General features: G+C 35.4%; 1 protein-coding gene across 2 annotated transcripts in view; it reads right to left on the bottom strand.

The window, feature by feature from the left end:
* Window positions 1–247: 247 nt before the first annotated feature.
* Window positions 248–18,151, bottom strand: part of cta (Guanine nucleotide-binding protein subunit alpha cta) — a 30,970-nt gene continuing 13,066 nt past the window's right edge. The window contains exons 2-6 of one of the 2 annotated variants that reach the window (XM_070212995.1): window positions 2,074–2,212; window positions 1,810–2,015; window positions 1,360–1,491; window positions 1,165–1,304; window positions 248–1,108 (exon numbers count right to left, since the gene is read on the bottom strand). In XM_070212995.1, the coding sequence (XP_070069096.1) occupies window positions 748–1,108; window positions 1,165–1,304; window positions 1,360–1,491; window positions 1,810–2,015; window positions 2,074–2,212 (978 nt within the window). In that variant the 3' untranslated portion in view covers window positions 248–747. Of the gene's footprint in view, window positions 1,109–1,164; window positions 1,305–1,359; window positions 1,492–1,613; window positions 1,756–1,809; window positions 2,016–2,073; window positions 2,213–18,151 lie in introns of those variants that run through there. The other variant, XM_070212996.1, reaches the window with a different exon arrangement.

Below are 18,151 nucleotides of genomic sequence, written 5' to 3'. Positions count from 1 at the left end.
CATTCGGCAGTGAAAACAAGAACAGGACCGATAGTGTCTCAATGGTAGCCATTTCTATGTATACTGTCAATTACAGAAAAACATTTTTAATATTTTAACAATTAAGCTCCAAATCATTGTGCGCAACAAAACATATTTTCTGATTTCGAATTTTGCAATTATGGGGCGGAACAGTGGTGGTTAAGTTTTTTTTAAAAAAATCTAGTAAAAATGAAATGTATACTTTATATTATGTTGACATACTACATTAGAATTTTTATTAGTAACAGTTTTATTTTTTACAATGTTACTAAATAAATAATACATTTTACAAAGCTAACAACAATTCGGGCCATCTACATAAATTAATATTCGCCATATTGTTTTGTGTATGAATATTACAGAAGGCTATATTATATAACTTTACATATATTTAAATAAATATATTACTAATTAAAGTGATGGGTCTACTGTAGCAATTCAGTTTTACTGCACAATATTGCTTTCCCTACCAAAATTCTAAATTTCTTTGCGCGTTAATAAAGCATTGGAAAAGAAAACTGTGGTAGTATGATTTTATGATTGCATTGATCTGCGGATAGTTCCAGCGAATGCCATTCTCAGCATAAAAATTTCTGCTCAAGAGTTCCTTACCAAAATTAAACGGTCACTGTCACTGTCGTTTTCTTAAAAATATATATAATACTAAAAATTATATACTTTTTTACACATTCGTATATATAAAGTTGGTTACAGCTAGGGAGAAAGCTATTGCAGCATGAGAGCATTTAAATTTCGCTGCAGTATTGTGTCCTTTACCGAGTTAAACACGACGTTAATATTGCGCGTATCTATGGCGGTGGTAAAATGATGGTAGATCCTACTTATAGTGCTACTGCGACGAACACTCATAAACAATTGTAGAATGAAGTTTTGTACATCCAAAACTGAGTGTGGATTTCCATTAAACTGTGGATAGTACCAGCGAATGTCAGTCTCAGGATTACAAACTTTCTGTTCCAGTAAGTCAGTTTTGTTCAAAAATAAAATAATTGATATTCCTTTAAATGTACTGTTATTGACGATGGTATCGAATATATTTTTCGATTCTTCCAGTCGATTGGTTTTCCTGCAACGGTAACTTTTCAGCTTTATCTCTTTATCAGTTAATTATTTTTGATGTACCTGTCTTCCGCAAGCACTTGATCGAACTCGGAACTTGACACGAGGAATATAATGGACGTTACGGAACTATCGAAACATCTAGTCCATTTTTGTCGTTGCGTCCGCTGTCCACCCACATCGACAAACACAAATGGAATGTTCTTTAAATAATGGAGTCTTTAGTATTAATATCATGGTTTTATTTAAGTTACTCACCTGTACTTTAACACTAAACTCATAAACCCCTTTGGTTGCTTTCCGGCAATGCAATATGTCTTTATGAGTTGGCACATAATCCGGCTTAGCTAGGCGATCAATATCGTCCAGAAAATAGCTAACAGAATCGCTCTGAAAAATATGGTAAAAAAAATCAGAGAGAACACTGAAGTTGAGTTCCTCGGCTGTTAGTTACCCGTTACTCAGCTAAGCAACTTTAAACAAGAATTTAAGCTTACTCTGTGTACCAAATTTAAAATTTTAAATAGACAGACAGACATGGCTTGATTGACTTTGTTAGTGATCCTGATCTTGAATATATATACTTTATAGTGTCGGAAACGCTTCCCCCTGCATATAACATACTTTCCGACAAATACAATATTCTCTTTTACTCTACGAGTAACAGGTTTAATGGCAAAACAATTAAAAAACACTTTTTTTGCTTACAATTTGAAATTCACGTCTCCTTTCAAAGGCTCGTCTTATTCCTCGATCCTGCCACAGGCGGCGTATTTGTGGCGCATATTCCATAAACCTGAGTGATTCTAATGCATTACATTCCATTAATTTAGCATCGTTAGCATCCTGTTCTCGGCCATCGCTCCCCCACGCAATGTCCAGTTTTTCCCGAGCGTCCAACAGGACTTGCATACCTTAAATTTTAGTTTGTTGAGGCTAAATTATCTTTGGACTTTAAAAATTAATACGTACCTCTTATTACATTTTGGTATATCACATTTTGGTACTCGCGCAGCAGTTCATAATCGAAATTAACCCCATGAATGATACGCATTTGTTTGAGGAAAGTTGACTTGCCAGATTCCCCAGCGCCGAGGAGCAGCAGTTTTACCTGTAAGCGAATGTCATTATATAATCTTAACTTACTCAATTAGGGTATTCAACAGTCTTAGCAGGTGTCGCAAATGGCAGCTGTGGCAGGTGACTATTTAGTGACCCGGCTGCCAACACCAATTATTTTTGTTTACATGTCGCCGCCTATGATAAATCTTAAATTTGGACTTTGTCAACCGAAAAATGTGGAAAAATCCGAACATTAAAAATCCACCATAAATCCAGTTTTCCATGGATTTGGGCCATATCCGGCTTGTTTTATTCGGTAGGATGTAATCTTTAAGTTTGTACCCATTATGATTTTTCAGCGGATTTATTTCGAGTTTTTACGATATATACAGCCGACTTACAGACGACCAAAAAACACATCCAATCGTATTGGTCTGTATGGCAAAGTTAAGCTCTGATCTATTGACTTTGAAATAAAACTAAAACTGGCCCAACCGAGTGGATATCTGCCGAGATATAAGAAGAAATTCGAAAAAAGTCCGAAATTTAACATTTCAAACTTTAAAAAATCTTTAAAAAAAAAACTGTGCCATCGAAAAAAAATGTAGTGCTATTTTCGTGATCTAGGGGTCCAAATCTAACAGAATTTTCCATCAATTGCTGGGGAGCATTTCGGCTGTAAACTAGTGTAATTGTCGCATAAATCTTTTTCATGCATGTCATGAAACTCTCAAATTATTATAATTGATATACCTAATAATATATATGTAATAATCCTATTAACATAATTGCTCGATTTTTAAGGAAAACATTTTTTGTTTGCGCTTCAATTTGACAATTTATTGAAACATTTGAACATAAGTATATCTTTTTAAGTATAGGTTTTTAGTAAACAATAGTTGTTATGAGAATCGCTGCAGTCAAAAATTTGACAATTAAGTGCCTACAGAAAAACTACGTCTCCCTGCCTATCAACGCCAGCAACAATTTAGTAATAAAAATATTTGATTCTTTTGATTCAAAAGAGCGGGCGTTATGGCACACACCCATATCAATGCTTAAAACCAACCCTCTTTGGTTGGAAGGGATTTCTGTTGACACCCCCAGATAACAGCTGATGACCAATACAAAATTTCAATGTTAAGGGGGGAGATACATATAGGCACTTCCACCAAAAAGTCCACCAAGCCAAAAACCTGGAAACTTGAATAAAACATATTTCCACATGATTTTGCCCCGATATTAGTTTCTAATTAGTTGGATCCTGAGCTTAACTACAAATTTGGAGTATAGTTTGATTATTTTTTGGCTATTTATACCCGTTACTCGTAGAGTAAAAGGGTATACTAGATTCGTGCAAAAGTATGTAACAGCTAGAAGGAAGCGTTTCCGACCCCATAAAGTATATATATTCTTGATCAGGGTCACTAGCCGAGTCGATCTAGCCATGTCCGTCTGTCCGTCTGTCCGTCTGTCTGTCTGTCCGTCTGTATGAACGCTGAGATCTCAGAAACTACAAAAGCTAGAAGGTTGAGATTTCCCACACATATTCTTTGGCTTCCTACGCAGCGCAAGTTTATTTTAGCCGAGCGCCACGCCCCCTCTAACGCCCACAATCGCCCACTAACGATTTTAAAATGGGTCCTGCGCCCTCATCTTTAAAGATTTCCGAGAAGTATAAATGCAATTTTGTTGTTTATATTTATACCTATCGAAATGTAGAAGACATTTTTCAAATCGGGCCATTCATTAAAAAGTTATACGCAATCAAAAATTATATATCTATCTCCCTCGCACTCCCTTTAGCTGAGTTACGATTATTAGTCGGGACACCAACCCGACACAGCGTTCGCACTCCCTTTAGCTGAGTGACGGGTATTAGATAGTCGGGACAACAACCCGACTATAGCGTTCTGTCTTGTTTTTTGTTATTTTTTGGACCCGTCTTCAGTTGTTAATTTATCCATTAGGAATGCTAATATGTGACATTTTTCTGTACTGAATGCTTAATTTACATGTTAAACTATTAAGTTAAAAGCAAAACAGTCAGTAATTGAGGGATAGAGGTAAAGAAATACACTTTACAAAACGCTAAGAAAAAATGTCCCGAGCGACATGTCCCGAGCGAATGTGGTTGAAACTGCATTAAAAAAACGGAAAACAGTTTTTGAGTGAAACCAAATCCATTTCACAGAGACATGTTTGGACACCATACTAAAAAAAATCGTATTCAAATATTCCATCAGAATTCGCTAAATTCTGTTGTTGAATGAACTTCCCCGAAATCCATTTCTATTTTTGTCCCAAGCGAATACGGCACTTTTTTAACGATAACTTAAAAACTAAAAGTAGTACAAAATCAAGAATTTTACACAAAATAGAGCTTGTGAAGAGTGAAAAGGAAAGCCCATTATTAAAATTAAGATCCATTATTTTCCAATTTGTTTTTCAACTTTAAAGGTGTGCAAATGTCTCGAGCGACAATATGGAAGTGCCCATATAGAAAACCAAAAAAAAATCTTTTTTTATTATTTAAATTGGTAGTATACCTCTTTAAGAATGTGTCATGAAAGTTTCACGAAGAAATTCGAACTATTTTGGAACTTATTCCAGTATGACGGCACCCATTTTCCTTGTGCAGTAGATATATTTCATTACTTTAAAAGCGTTTTTTTCGAAACAATGTTTTTCTAAGCTGCGGATCGTGTATCTCAAAAAGTAATGCTTCGATCATCATGTTGCTTTTACGGAAATGTTTGTAATGAAATTGTCCACTGTCTGAACCTACTTTATGTAGAAATTTGTACGTTGAAGTATTTTTTGTGAAGCAAAAACAACAAGAAAAATAAGGAAAAAAATTTATTTTTGACTTTAAAAGAGTGCCCCAACCAGAGTCTTGAGACAGCGACCTGTAGACGATCCGCAGCTATTAGATGGCCAGCCAAATTCGTACATTGTTTGTTAAATGTATCATAAATCACCAACACAACACCTTCACTTACGATTGTAACGGGAATAAGCAAAAATTTTGGTATAATTTGCGAACGTTTCTATTATTTTTTTCACAAAAATATCGGGCTAAAAAAACTAATTTTTTTTTAACTTAACTTAAGGGTTTATATACCTTTTTGAGCGAAAAAATTTAGGGAACTTTGGATTTTTTCAGGTGTGTAGCAATTATTTTATGACACTGAAGTTATTTTTTATTGATAGTACATGTTTTTATCAAAACAACAACAGTTTGTTCTTGAAAAAATATGAATAATTTACGAAGTTACGGCAATTCTCTGGAACCCTTTTTTTTATGGCGGCTTGCGGTGACCACGATGAAAGTCCAGCAGGTCAATTGAAATCAAAAAATTTTTATTAGTATAGTATTGTTTCCAGTTCGTGAACGATTATTTTCAAGAATATTTGGTTTTTTCTGCATACAGTAACAATTTTTCCAAAAAGTTGATTTTTCGAGTTCTAAAAATGTTATTAAAAAATTCTGATCTGCGAAATTAAAATTAGTGCATAAAAACTGAATCGTTCACGAACTTTGCACAATCAATTGAAGAAGATCGATCAAATAGTTCTGTACAATCGTGGTCACAGCGAAGGCACTTTCGGAAAAACACGACTTTGAGATAATCGCATTCAAAGTTTTACGTTGAGTATATGCAACTATTAAAGTCGAGCAGACAAAACGCTGTTTTCCTATCTAACTATTATTCGGATCTTTATGAAAACTTGGGAAAATGTTCTCTAGGGGATATACTTTAAGATTCAGCAAAAAAAAAAGTTTTCGTTTTTTTGAAAAAAATAAATGGTGTGTAACCCCTTAAGCTACTAGAATACACTTTAAACAAAAATTATAACCAAATTTATATCAGCTTTTATTAGTGAGAAAATGAGAAGAAAGCAGGCCCTACCAAATCGTTTCTATTATTTTTGCCACCAGTGCATACAAAGAGGCAATTTCCAAAGTTGTTTTGCTAATTTGATTCATATGACCTATTGCACAAGCAAATCCTTTCGACAATTCATTCGTTATTGTAATTTTTAAACAAATTTGTTTGGCGGTAATATCTTCCCATTGCACTTCAGGGACCTTAACGATATCAAAGTAAGAAGATCACGAGCGATCTGTGAATTCAGTTTCAAATTTTATTATGAGACTTTCAATTACTTCTAAACATTAAATTTAATACTCCTAGCGACGAATCTTTGATTTATGTCACAATCCTTGCAGTATGTACAGTTGCGAAAAAAATAATAGCACCACTTCGTCACAGGTTCTTCTTACCATATTGGATGGTAAACGGTCATGAAAACCGGTTGGATTTGTTAGGTTTTGGATCATCTTTATTAAGAATTTCATAAACTTTGAAGGATAACACAGAAAAACCGAGTCCTGGCCCATTTTTCCTTTCAAATTGTTATATCACAAAGCACAAAGAATCTTATCAGGGCCAAAACTAAACTAAAACACGTGCTTAAAATAATAGCGAATATTTTAATAGTTGGATAATGTTTCAATAAACAAATTTATAAAATATGCACTTCAAAAAAAAATCCTATTCGAAATGCGAAACACATTTACAAGGGCATAGGGCTCGTCAAAAAAACTTCCAAATGAATGCCCGCAAACTTATGAGAATGTGTGAAGGCAAAGTTAAATTGGGTAAGAAGAAATCCTTTTTATAAGTCATGTGTCTTCTAAACAGCTAAATTGACTAAAAAAAATGGTACCAAAACATCTATTTATTGAGCATGGACCTAGTATTAACATAGGCTTGTTTTTCCTTCTTGAAGTAAGATCAATACGGATGAATACATCGTTCATGAATCATTCTATGATGTAAATAGTAATACGGTAGTAATTCGTAGCTTAAACTGAATACAAAATACTTCTTAAATGAATCTTTGACCAATAAAATCCGGCCAGGATCACGGTCAGGATAGCAAAGAAAGAGTTTGAAAGTACTCAGTAAGCAATGTAAATTGACTTGTGTACTCGCTTGACCATAACACAACCAAAAATCTTCGAGTTTTTTTTTAAAGACAGTTTATACAGTTAATCTAAAACGTCTTAAATCATTTCCGAATAAATTAAAAAATGTGTCATGACTTTTGGGGCCCAATTTCTTTATAGGTAGGGTCCAGACTTGTTTAATCGATAGTAAGTCATTGTATCCAAATTTGCCAAAGATATTTACACTTTAAACTTAGATTTAATTGCACCAGTTTACAAAAAAACAAGAGAGAACGCTAGAGTCGGGTGCCCCGACTATCAGATACATACAGACAGCGTTCATACAGACAGACAGACAGACAGACAGACAGACAGACGGACAGACAGACGGACAGACGGACATGGCTAGATCGACTCGGCTAGTGATCCCGATCAAGAATATATATAGTTTATAGGGTCGGAAACGCTTCCTTCTACCTGTTACATACTTTTGCACGAATCTAATATACCCTTTTACTCTACGAGTAACGGGTATAAAAATCGATGAAATATACCATGAATGAAACCTTTGTTTTCCGGTAAGGTACATCTTCCTGATTAAGAAAATGGCACTTACATTTTTTTTTATGGATAAAGTTTTTTTTAAAGTGTAAAAAACGTTTTTGACACTTTTTTAATTTCTAACTTGAAATGTGGTTAACGGATTTCAACCATAATTGACTCATTTTACAGGTAATAGAATGCCCTCCAACTTTCTTATACACTGCATTGAGATCCATTCATTAGTTTAGAAGCTAACCTTCGTCAAAGTTGTAAAAGTGAGAAAAAATTCAAAAATGCTGGCATAAATGGCATCGTTAAAAATATACGCCTAAAAACCCAAATTAGTTTTATGACTTATAATTAAAGATACATCTTTAAGTCAACTAACAAGACCATCAACAAAGAAATCAATCAATAGCTCGATTTTATATCGATGTTTTACGTTGGGAAAAACGGGTATTACAGCCCTGTTAGAGCCCTGTTGTGTCAGTTAACAGCTGTAAACGGCCAAAAAAACACCGTTGTCGCAAGCTTCAAACATGCATATCAAATAAATTTGCTGGTGGATTGTAATGATCAATAGCTTGTTTTTCTTGTCAAAGCACCTTCTACCAGTAGAAGTTATAAAAATAATTTCAGTTTTTAGGCGTGTATTTTTAACGAAGCCATTTATGCCAGCATTTTTGCATTTTTTCTAACTTTTTCAACTTTGACGAAATGTAGCTCCTAAACTAATGAATGGAACTCAATATTTTGAATAATATTTTTTTTTTCAGTTATTATTAATTTCGATTGGGGAAAAACTTTGCATCAAAACATTTTTGTTTTAAGCCCTAGGAAAAAAGTTGAACATTTTACTTGTTCACTTTTCAAAGGGGTCTTAATGGGTTAAGAAGATTTTTGTGTCATTTAAACGGAATTGAAGTGCTCTTTCTATAGGTGCCAAAGTTTATATTAAAAGTTAAAAATGTGAGTACAGTTAACAATCAAATCTGTCAAAATAATTATGTCGACTAGTGTAAAGGCCATAATTTGGTTTCATATTTATATCTTTTCAGACTCATTGTTTAAAACTCAAAAATGAGCCTATTTTGCCGAACAAAATTCGTGGCACACTTGTGTTGTATTTAACTATTTCGCTAAAACTTAACCGATTTGATTCATTTTTTTGCCAAATCCGCTTTGTCTCAGTTGTCTAGATGGCATAATGCGATCTAGCCATGTCTGTCTGTCTGTCTGTCTGTCTGCCTGTCTGCCTGTCTGCCTGTCTGCCTGTCTGCCTGTCTGCCTGTCTGCCTGTCTGCCTGTCTGCCTGTCTGCCTGTCTGCCTGTCTGCCTGTCTGCCTGTCTGCCTGTCTGCCTGTCTGCCTGTCTGCCTGTCTGCCTGTCTGCCTGTCTGCCTGTCTGCCTGTCTGCCTGTCTGCCTGTCTGCCTGTCTGCCTGTCTGCCTGTCTGCCTGTCTGCCTGTCTGCCTGTCTGCCTGTCTGCCTGTCTGCCTGTCTGCCTGTCTGCCTGTCTGTCTGTCTGTCTGTCTGTCTGTCTGTCTGTCTGTCTGTCTGTCTGTCTGTCTGTCTGTCTGTCTGTCTGTCTGTCTGTCTGTCTGTCTGTCTGTCTGTCTGTCTGTCTGTCTGTCTGTCTGTCTGTCTGTCTGTCTGTCTGTCTGTCTGTCTGTCTGTCTGTCTGTCTGTCTGTCTGCCTGCCTGCCTGCCTGCCTGCCTGTCTGTCTGTCTGTCTGTCTGTCTGTCTGTCTGTCTATCTGTATGAAAGCTGAGATCTCGGAAACTATAAAAGCTAGAAGATTGGCATTTTGCATGAATATTCTAGGAGCTCCTACGCAGCGCAAGTTTGTTTCAAAAAGGTGCCACGCCCCCTCTAACGCCCACAAGCCCCCTTTAACGCCCACAGTTTTGAAGCTATTATGAAAATAGTAACTGATATGTATTCGCTTCGTCAATACCTATCGATTGGCCAAGTAAAAAATTGCCACGCCCACTCTAACGCCCACAAACCCAATAAACGCTTAAACCTGGCCAGCGCCTACATTTACGCCTTTCATGACCAGTAGTACCAATATCTGGCGGTAGATGGCGCAATACAATATACACTAGCGCCATCTAGGAAATGGCATTGGAAAAAATCTGCGTTCTTTTCTGTGGTCACTCTAATTCACATTATGTTAATGCAAATTTTAAATTATTTGTAATGGGGCGCGCATTTAGACTCTTTTTGCTCGTATACGTTTTTCACAAGTGCATTTACCTGCGCTAGAGAGAGACGGAAGATGTGCTAGGCAGAATTGAAAGTTCTAGAAAGCCTCTTCTAGAAAGAGATCCCTGGGTAAAAATCGAGCGGCGAAAAACATATAAGAAGGCATATTTCTATTAAGTTGAGCTGAGTAACGGGTATCTAATAGTCGAGGCACTCGACTATAGCGTTCTCTCTTGTTTTAACTAAAAACGGTTATAAAAAGTATGTCAAATGCCAATAGCCATATCCGTGCGAAAAATAATATTTTAAGGGCCTTATAAAGGACTCTCACTATGCCAAAATGCAAGGCACACAGCCCAACCCAATGGGTTTAAGAGGCCAGGCAAGCGAAAGGATCAAGAAAAAGGATAGATTTAGATTTAGATTTTATCAGCACAGGTCGAAGTTTAGGATAGGAAGGACTTTTGCAAGGATATTCAACCAACGGCCTTTTTTAATGCCCTGCAATGAGCTAACTACATTTTTTTGCAGCTAGAAAAAATGAAGTGATTTCGAAGGCCACCAATATAACCATTTAGAATACAAAAAGGGATACTTTAGTATCCCAATCGACTTTTTTAACCTTTTTACTTTATCAGGTTCTATACCAATCCTTTACATAGACTTAAGGACTCGGAAAGTTGACCTTCAAAATAAATGAATTTTTTACATCAATTGACACATTCGGGTAGTCTACGCTTCGGGTGATTGAACCACTAAACATTTTTTTTTTCGCCGTCCAGGAAAAAAGTTTTTAAATAAATTCTTTAAAAAAAATTCATATAAAATAATAACGTAAACGCAAGTTATGGGCGGCTTACGAAATTTAGCTTTTTATAGCTGTTTTCCCGCTTAACTTTTTTCAAAAGTGGTAGTTCTGACAAGCACACAAACTCATAAACTGACAAACAGAATTAAAGGGCATAGCAGACTTACCTAGGGAAAACGGCCCCCAGCGATTTTTAAAAATTTTGAATCAGCGATGGTAGATAATTAGAAGGAGAATATGGAAACCAATTTTCAAAGCTATTGGACATTTCGCGGAGGAGTAATCGTCTGCAATCCAAAAATGTATTTAAGCTTATATCTGACCAACGGAAACGCTTAACTGAAAATTAGTGATGAGAAATCAAAGGGATAAGAAATAGGTCCTCGGTAAAGAAGCTTGGCATTTTTAAGACTTTTTAAAAGTGCAGAAAACCGCGATTAAAATTTTCAAAAAAAATTTTGTCCCCTTTCAAGGTATGGCAACCTCACCAATTTTTTACAGCTCCTGTGTCTTTTAACCATTGAATTATTAAAAAAAAATCATAATTTTATAGGTGGTGCAACAGTGTCAAAGAAAGGAAAAACTAGATTTCAAGTAGTTTTGTGGGACGTTTTCTACAACCCGGCCACCCCAGTTTTTTTTTTAAGTTTTTGAAGTGCACAGTACCAACTTGATTGCAAAGCACATTGCTTCCAATATTTATTCTCACACCTATTTTGGCACTATCATCACTCTTTTGCCGTATTTTGGCGTTAGAAAGAAAACACGAAATCAATTTTATCTTTCGAGCAGAAAGCACGATTTGCATAATTCAACAGCAGAAATATCTGTCTTTTCATGGCCGATTACGGGATAAAAAAATATTGCTTTCAGACCATTGATGACCCAGCGATACCATTTTTTAAGTCCAAAAGTAGGCTTTCGGCCAATGGGCAAGTTTGAAATAATACCATTCTATTTTTCGCAAAAGAGATCCCAATTTACTGTGTGAATTCTTTAGTTCGTTTTTGTATTACTTAACTGTCAAAAATAGTAATTTTTAATATGTAATACACAAAATTGTATATGCTTTGGAAAAAAGTAATAAGTCAATGAAAAGAATTCATAGCGAATTCCTCAACGGAGATCCCACATTGAATCCAGTGAATTGGGATAGAATGGTATTTTTGAAACTTACCTATTGGCCAAAATCCTACTTTTGGACTTAAAAAATGGTCTGAACATCTATGGACATCTATGATCTGAAAGCATTATTTTTTTATCTCGTAATTGGCCATGGAAAGACAGATATTTCTGCTTTTGAATTATGCAAATCGTGCTTTCTGCTCGAAAGATAAAATTGATTTCGTGTTTTCTTTCTAACGCCAAAATACGGCAAAAGAGTGATGATAGTGCCAAAGTAGGTGTGAGAATAAATATTGGAAGCAATGTGCTTTGCAATCAAGTTGGTACTGTGCACTTCAAAAACTTAAAAAAAAAAACTGGGGTGGCCGGGTTGTAGAAAACGTCCCACAAAACTACTTGAAATCTAGTTTTTTCTTTCTTTGACACTGTTGCACCACCTATAAAATTATGATTTTTTTTTATTAATTCAATGGTTAAAAGACACAGGAGCTGTAAAAAATTGGTAAGGTTGCCAAAACTTGAAAGTGGTCAAAATTTTTTTTTAAAATTTTAATCGCGGTCTTAAAAAGTCTTAAAAATGCCAAGCTTCTTTACCGAGGACCTATTTCTTATCCCTTTGATTTCTCATCACTAATTTTCAGTTAAGCTTTTCCGTTGGTCAGATATAAGCTTAAATACATTTTTGGATTGCAGACGATTACTCCTCAGCGAAATGTCCAATAGCTTTGAAAATTGGTTTCCATACTGTCCTTCTAATTATCTACCATCGCTGATTCAAAATTTTTTAAAATCGCTGGGGGCCGTTTTCCATAGGTAAGTCTGCTATGCCTTTTCCATTTTTGGAAGAAGAAAATCTTCTTTTGGATAAAACTTTTGAACGGAGCGTCGGATTTTCCATTCGACGGGTATTTATATACAATTGGAAAACAACAAAAATATTGCATGGGGGCATTTATCCCCACCGAGCCCAACATCTCAAATATTCGAAACTTGCACTTTTTACATTCTCCGCTCTCTCTCTCCCAAGCCAATTGATATTCTTAAAGTCTTGGTATGCAATCCCGTTACCTTTCGATTGGTGTATAACTCATTATGATCGGACCATCACAGCAGATTTTCAATTCTGCGTATCACTATGGACGGCAGTCCATGTAGTGACGAAGCGCACCAGGAGAGTGTGCGAAGGCGACTACTATTATATAGCCGCAAAATTGAAAATCTGCTGTGATAGTCCGATCGTAATGAGTAATACACCAATCGAAAGGTATTGCAAAAACTTAAAGGATTGCATACCAAGACTTTAAGAAAATCAATTGGCTTGGGAGAGAGAGCGGTGAAAGTGAAGAAGTGAAAATTTCGAAATTTGGAGCTGTTGGGGCCGGTGGGGATAAATGCCCCCTCGCAATGTTTTAGTTGTATTCCTTTTGAAAATACCCGTCGAATGAGGGGTCATTTGTCAAAATCCGACTCTCCGTTCAAAAGTTATAGCCAAAATAAGATTTTCTTCTTCTTCCCAAAATGAAAATTTAATTCTGTTTGTCCACTTGTCCGCTTGTCCGCTTGTCCACTTGTCCACTTGTCCAAAATATGTTTTTTAAGTTCTGAAAATTTTATATGACGTTCATCACATCGATATAAAAATCTTTTGTTCTACCACTTTTGGAAAAACCCGCTAGTTTAGCGGGAAAACAGCTATAAATAGCTAAAATTCGGAAAACCGTAACTTCTATACTACTAAAGCTACAGACTTGTGCTGCATCTCGTTTGAAAGGTATTTTTAAATGCTATAAACGCCTTCTATATGCAATTTGTGTAAATGTAATAATTAAAAAGATATGAACAAAAGACAATTTTTTAAAACTTTTTTTTTAGCTTTTTTTTATTTTTCTCAAAAACGGCTCTAACGATTTTCTTGAAAACTTTAAACTGTATAGCCCTTGAGATTCCTTAAATTTTGGTATATAACACATTACTGTAAAAAGTCACGTTTAAAAGTTATTTTTATACGAAAATAGCCACTTTTGCCAGCTCGAACAACTAAAGCTTCCTGAGTATGGAATTTTGTGTGAGGGTATCCGAACTGTATTTTAGGGTCATGGAATCAGTAAATTTGCACTTAAGAGTTCCATATAGGAATCTTTTGTTCTACGACTTTTGGAAAAAGCCGCTACTTTAGCGGGAAAAAGGCTAAAAATGGCTAAATTTCGTTAGTTTGTAAGTTCTACACTACTAAAGGTACAGACATGTGCCATACCTCGTTTAAAAGGTATTTTGAAATACTTTTTAACTTAATTTGTTTAAATACAATGGCTTACAAATTATGATTGACCAATTTAAATTTAAATGTATATATTAGCTCCTATGAGAGCAAATGTAAACAAACAAAAACTTCTGATATCAAATAAAAACACCTCTTAACGAGGTAAAAAACTAGTGACGATCGCACCTTCAACATACAAAAGTTCTGATATCAACATTTGTGACGAAAAATTATTACACTCGTCATTAAATAGACTTTCTAATATTTTCTCATTCGGCACGCTGCAATAGAAAATGCCTGTGAAGGGAAAAAGGCTGGAATAGTCTGCTAGGGCGGGCCGAATGAGAAAATATTAGAAAGTCTATTTAATGACGAGTGTAATAATTTTTCGTCACAAATGTTGATATCAGAACTTTTGTATGTTGAAGGTGCGATCGTCACTAGTTTTTTACCTCGTTAAGAGGTGTTTTTATTTGATATATAGTAGTCGCCTTCGCACACTCTCCTGGTCCGCTTCGTCAGTACATGGACTGCCGTCCATAATGATTTTAATGCCCATAGGCCTGCACCTTTTAATAAATCAGTTAATTTTTGAATTGATAACACAGGTACACAGCCAAAAATTTCCACGAACCATTTCTAGTTTTCCATGATAATTGGGTGCTCCTGAGTAAAAGTCCAATACAAACTTATGTCCCATCACCTACAGGTTCCGCGGTATAGCTAAGAATACAAAAAACCGATGTTTGCCGACATTTTGAATAATATGGCCTATATAATTGGACTAACTTTTATTATTTTCGGTAGGACCTACTCTCAATACATCACGGCACTACTACAAAATAATCCCCATCGTGAACCATTGCCCATGTTTTTGGAATTCGACGCCAAAGTTTAAACTCCCAAAATTTTCAGAATTTCTGTGATGAAAAAACAATTCTGAGAATTAAATCTTAAATGGAACTAATTTTAAATATTCATTGAATCTATTGTTTATTGAATTCTTTAATTTCGGTTTAAAGCGATTTCATGAGGATATTTTTTATTGGATTTATTATACTAATAAAACAGTTTCTTTTATTTTATTATCTACTCCTAAATGTTGTCAAATTTTAAATAAGTCAAGGCATCCTACAGAATTGGAATGAACATATACAGTTCTCGATGTATGTTCAGTGAACGTATTTAGTTTCTTAGTTCTAGAGGTTGCCATAACTTATTCAAAATTTGACAACATTTAGGAGTAGATAATGAAATCAAAAAATCGGTTTCATTAGTATAGAAAATCCAATAAAATGTCCTCATGAAAACGCTTTAAACCGAAATTAAAGCATAATTAATTCCATTGAAGATTTAATCCTCAGAATTGTTTTTTCATCACAGAAATTCTGAAATGGGAGTTTAATTTATAATTGACCCTTAAAAATTATGTTTTAGATGAGTCCTTATAGCATGAGCGCCTCCAAGTACAACTACAGCGCAGTATTTTTGTATTCCCGCGAGTCAAAGCAAAGCTGGAGCGAGCGCAGGAGCTGCCTTCAATCTCAAATAAATAACGACAAAATTCGACAAAAATGTGTAATGGTTTTTATAGGACAGACCCAACAACCGCGCGACTTTATAAAAAATATTTTTTTCATGCGTGTTGTTTGCAATTCTTGGACTTTAAGCCAAGAACTCAGTACAACGAAAACAGCTAACTAAGCATAGGAGTAAGCGAGAGACAAATAGATAGCTAAAGCCCTTAGCAGCGATTTTGGTAATACTATATATTAGCGGACTCACCCTCGAAATTCGCGAAAAAATTATCCTCGATGGACCGCGATTTCTTAAGAATTTACGTGCAAAAAGAACTTGGCGGTCGGCCATGGTTGTCTTGTAATTGAATTTCAAAGTTTCCGGGTTTGCTATAAAAAAACAAGGGTGCTTTTCTAATATTTTCAATCAAAGCTATTACGTTTTAATGAGTTCCAATAAAATTAATATATTGTTTAAATAAGTTCCTATAAAATTATTTAATTGTTTAAATGTAATTGTTTAAAAAAAATGTAGAATTTTTTTTAATTAAAATAGTTTTAATGAACACTTTTCCGCACCACCATTGAGGTAAAGTTCCAGGTTTTTTCTTTAATAACCGTTTATGACCTAGAAATCTCTCTGCTGAAGTATTCCCGAATAGGAAGTATTTGAAAGTAGTGCATTTAAAAGAGAAAGTAAAAGAAATAATAAATCGCGCGATTTTTTCTTAAATTTTTTTCGCTTGCAGCGCAGTTTCTCTTTTTCAGTATTCAACAAGTAGTTCTAGATGAATAAGGGTTGTTGTGTCGCTCAGAAAAACAAATTCAAAGAACGGTTAAAATATATAATCCTCCATGGACCGCGATTTCTTCTGATTATCATAATAAAAATACACATGTGGTCATCCATGGTTATGAGAGTTCTTAAGAAATCGCTGTCCATCGAGGATCTTTTTTACGCGGTTGTGAGGACTAGTTCCCTATAATACCAATTACTCAGATGTTTGGAATATTAAATTAGTTTTATTTTGACAAAAAGGAAAAGGGTACATATGAGTGATTCTTTGTGAAACGTATCGAGATTTTCTTCATGGTCTCAAAACGCTATCTTATTTTTATGATACTATCACACCATTTAAAAAGGATTTTTAAAAAAGTTTCAAAAAAAATCCATTTGACAGAAGCGAAGATATGGCGTTGCTATTTTTTTGTTTAATTCATTTATAATTTTAAATTACGCTGGATAAAAAATAAATAAAAATACTCAAAAATTATTATTTTTGCCAAGCTTTCAGATGAAAATAACAACCATAATGGTTCCAATGCAAAACACGGTCCAAACTTAAAAAAAAAAATTTTCATTCGCGGTTTTCTGCAAATCGGCATTTTTAATCTTTATAAAAAAATAGTATAATGTTCTATACATAATTCTTGTTGGCTCCTAAAAGTTTCGTCATGGGACCTCCATTACTTTCTGCATAATTTAATAAAACATTAAAAAACAAAGCAGTCTTTCGTTGTTATACATTAAATTATATTAGACGAACAGTTTCGTTCTTCATGAATTCCGGGAGAACGACCGTTCCCATTTAGGTAAAACCAATAGGAAAAATTCAGTTTTGTATAACAAATAAATCCCTACCAATTTCAACGTGGGACAATAACTTCAGCTCAACTTAATAGAAATATGCCTTCTTATATGTTTTTCGCCGCTCGATTTTTACCCAGGGATCTCTTTCTAGAAGAGGCTTTCTAGAACTTTCAATTCTGCCTAGCACATCTTCCGTCTCTCTCTAGCGCAGGTAAATGCACTTGTGAAAAACGTATACGAGCAAAAAGAGTCTAAATGCGCGCCCCATTACAAATAATTTAAAATTTGCATTAACATAATGTGAATTAGAGTGACCACAGAAAAGAACGCAGATTTTTTCCAATGCCATTTCCTAGATGGCGCTAGTGTATATTGTATTGCGCCATCTACCGCCAGATATTGGTACTACTGGTCATGAAAGGCGTAAATGTAGGCGCTGGCCAGGTTTAAGCGTTTATTGGGTTTGTGGGCGTTAGAGTGGGCGTGGCAATTTTTTACTTGGCCAATCGATAGGTATTGACGAAGCGAATACATATCAGTTACTATTTTCATAATAGCTTCAAAACTGTGGGCGTTAAAGGGGGCTTGTGGGCGTTAGAGGGGGCGTGGCACCTTTTTGAAACAAACTTGCGCTGCGTAGGAGCTCCTAGAATATTCATGCAAAATGCCAATCTTCTAGCTTTTATAGTTTCCGAGATCTCAGCTTTCATACAGATAGACAGACAGACAGACAGACAGACAGACAGACAGACAGGCAGGCAGGCAGGCAGGCAGACAGACAGACAGACAGACAGACAGACAGACAGACAGACAGACAGACAGACAGAAAGACAGACAGACAGACAGACAGACAGACAGACAGACAGACAGACAGACAGACAGACAGACAGACAGACAGACAGACAGACAGACAGACAGACAGACAGACAGACAGACAGACAGACAGACAGACAGACAGACAGACAGACAGACAGACAGA

Source organism: Drosophila takahashii, chromosome 2R, assembly GCF_030179915.1.
Source record: "Drosophila takahashii strain IR98-3 E-12201 chromosome 2R, DtakHiC1v2, whole genome shotgun sequence".
NCBI classification, from domain to species: Eukaryota; Metazoa; Arthropoda; class Insecta; order Diptera; family Drosophilidae; genus Drosophila; species Drosophila takahashii.
The sequence above is the reverse complement of the archived record's forward strand: the minus strand, read 5'-3'. Positions and strand labels throughout refer to the sequence as shown.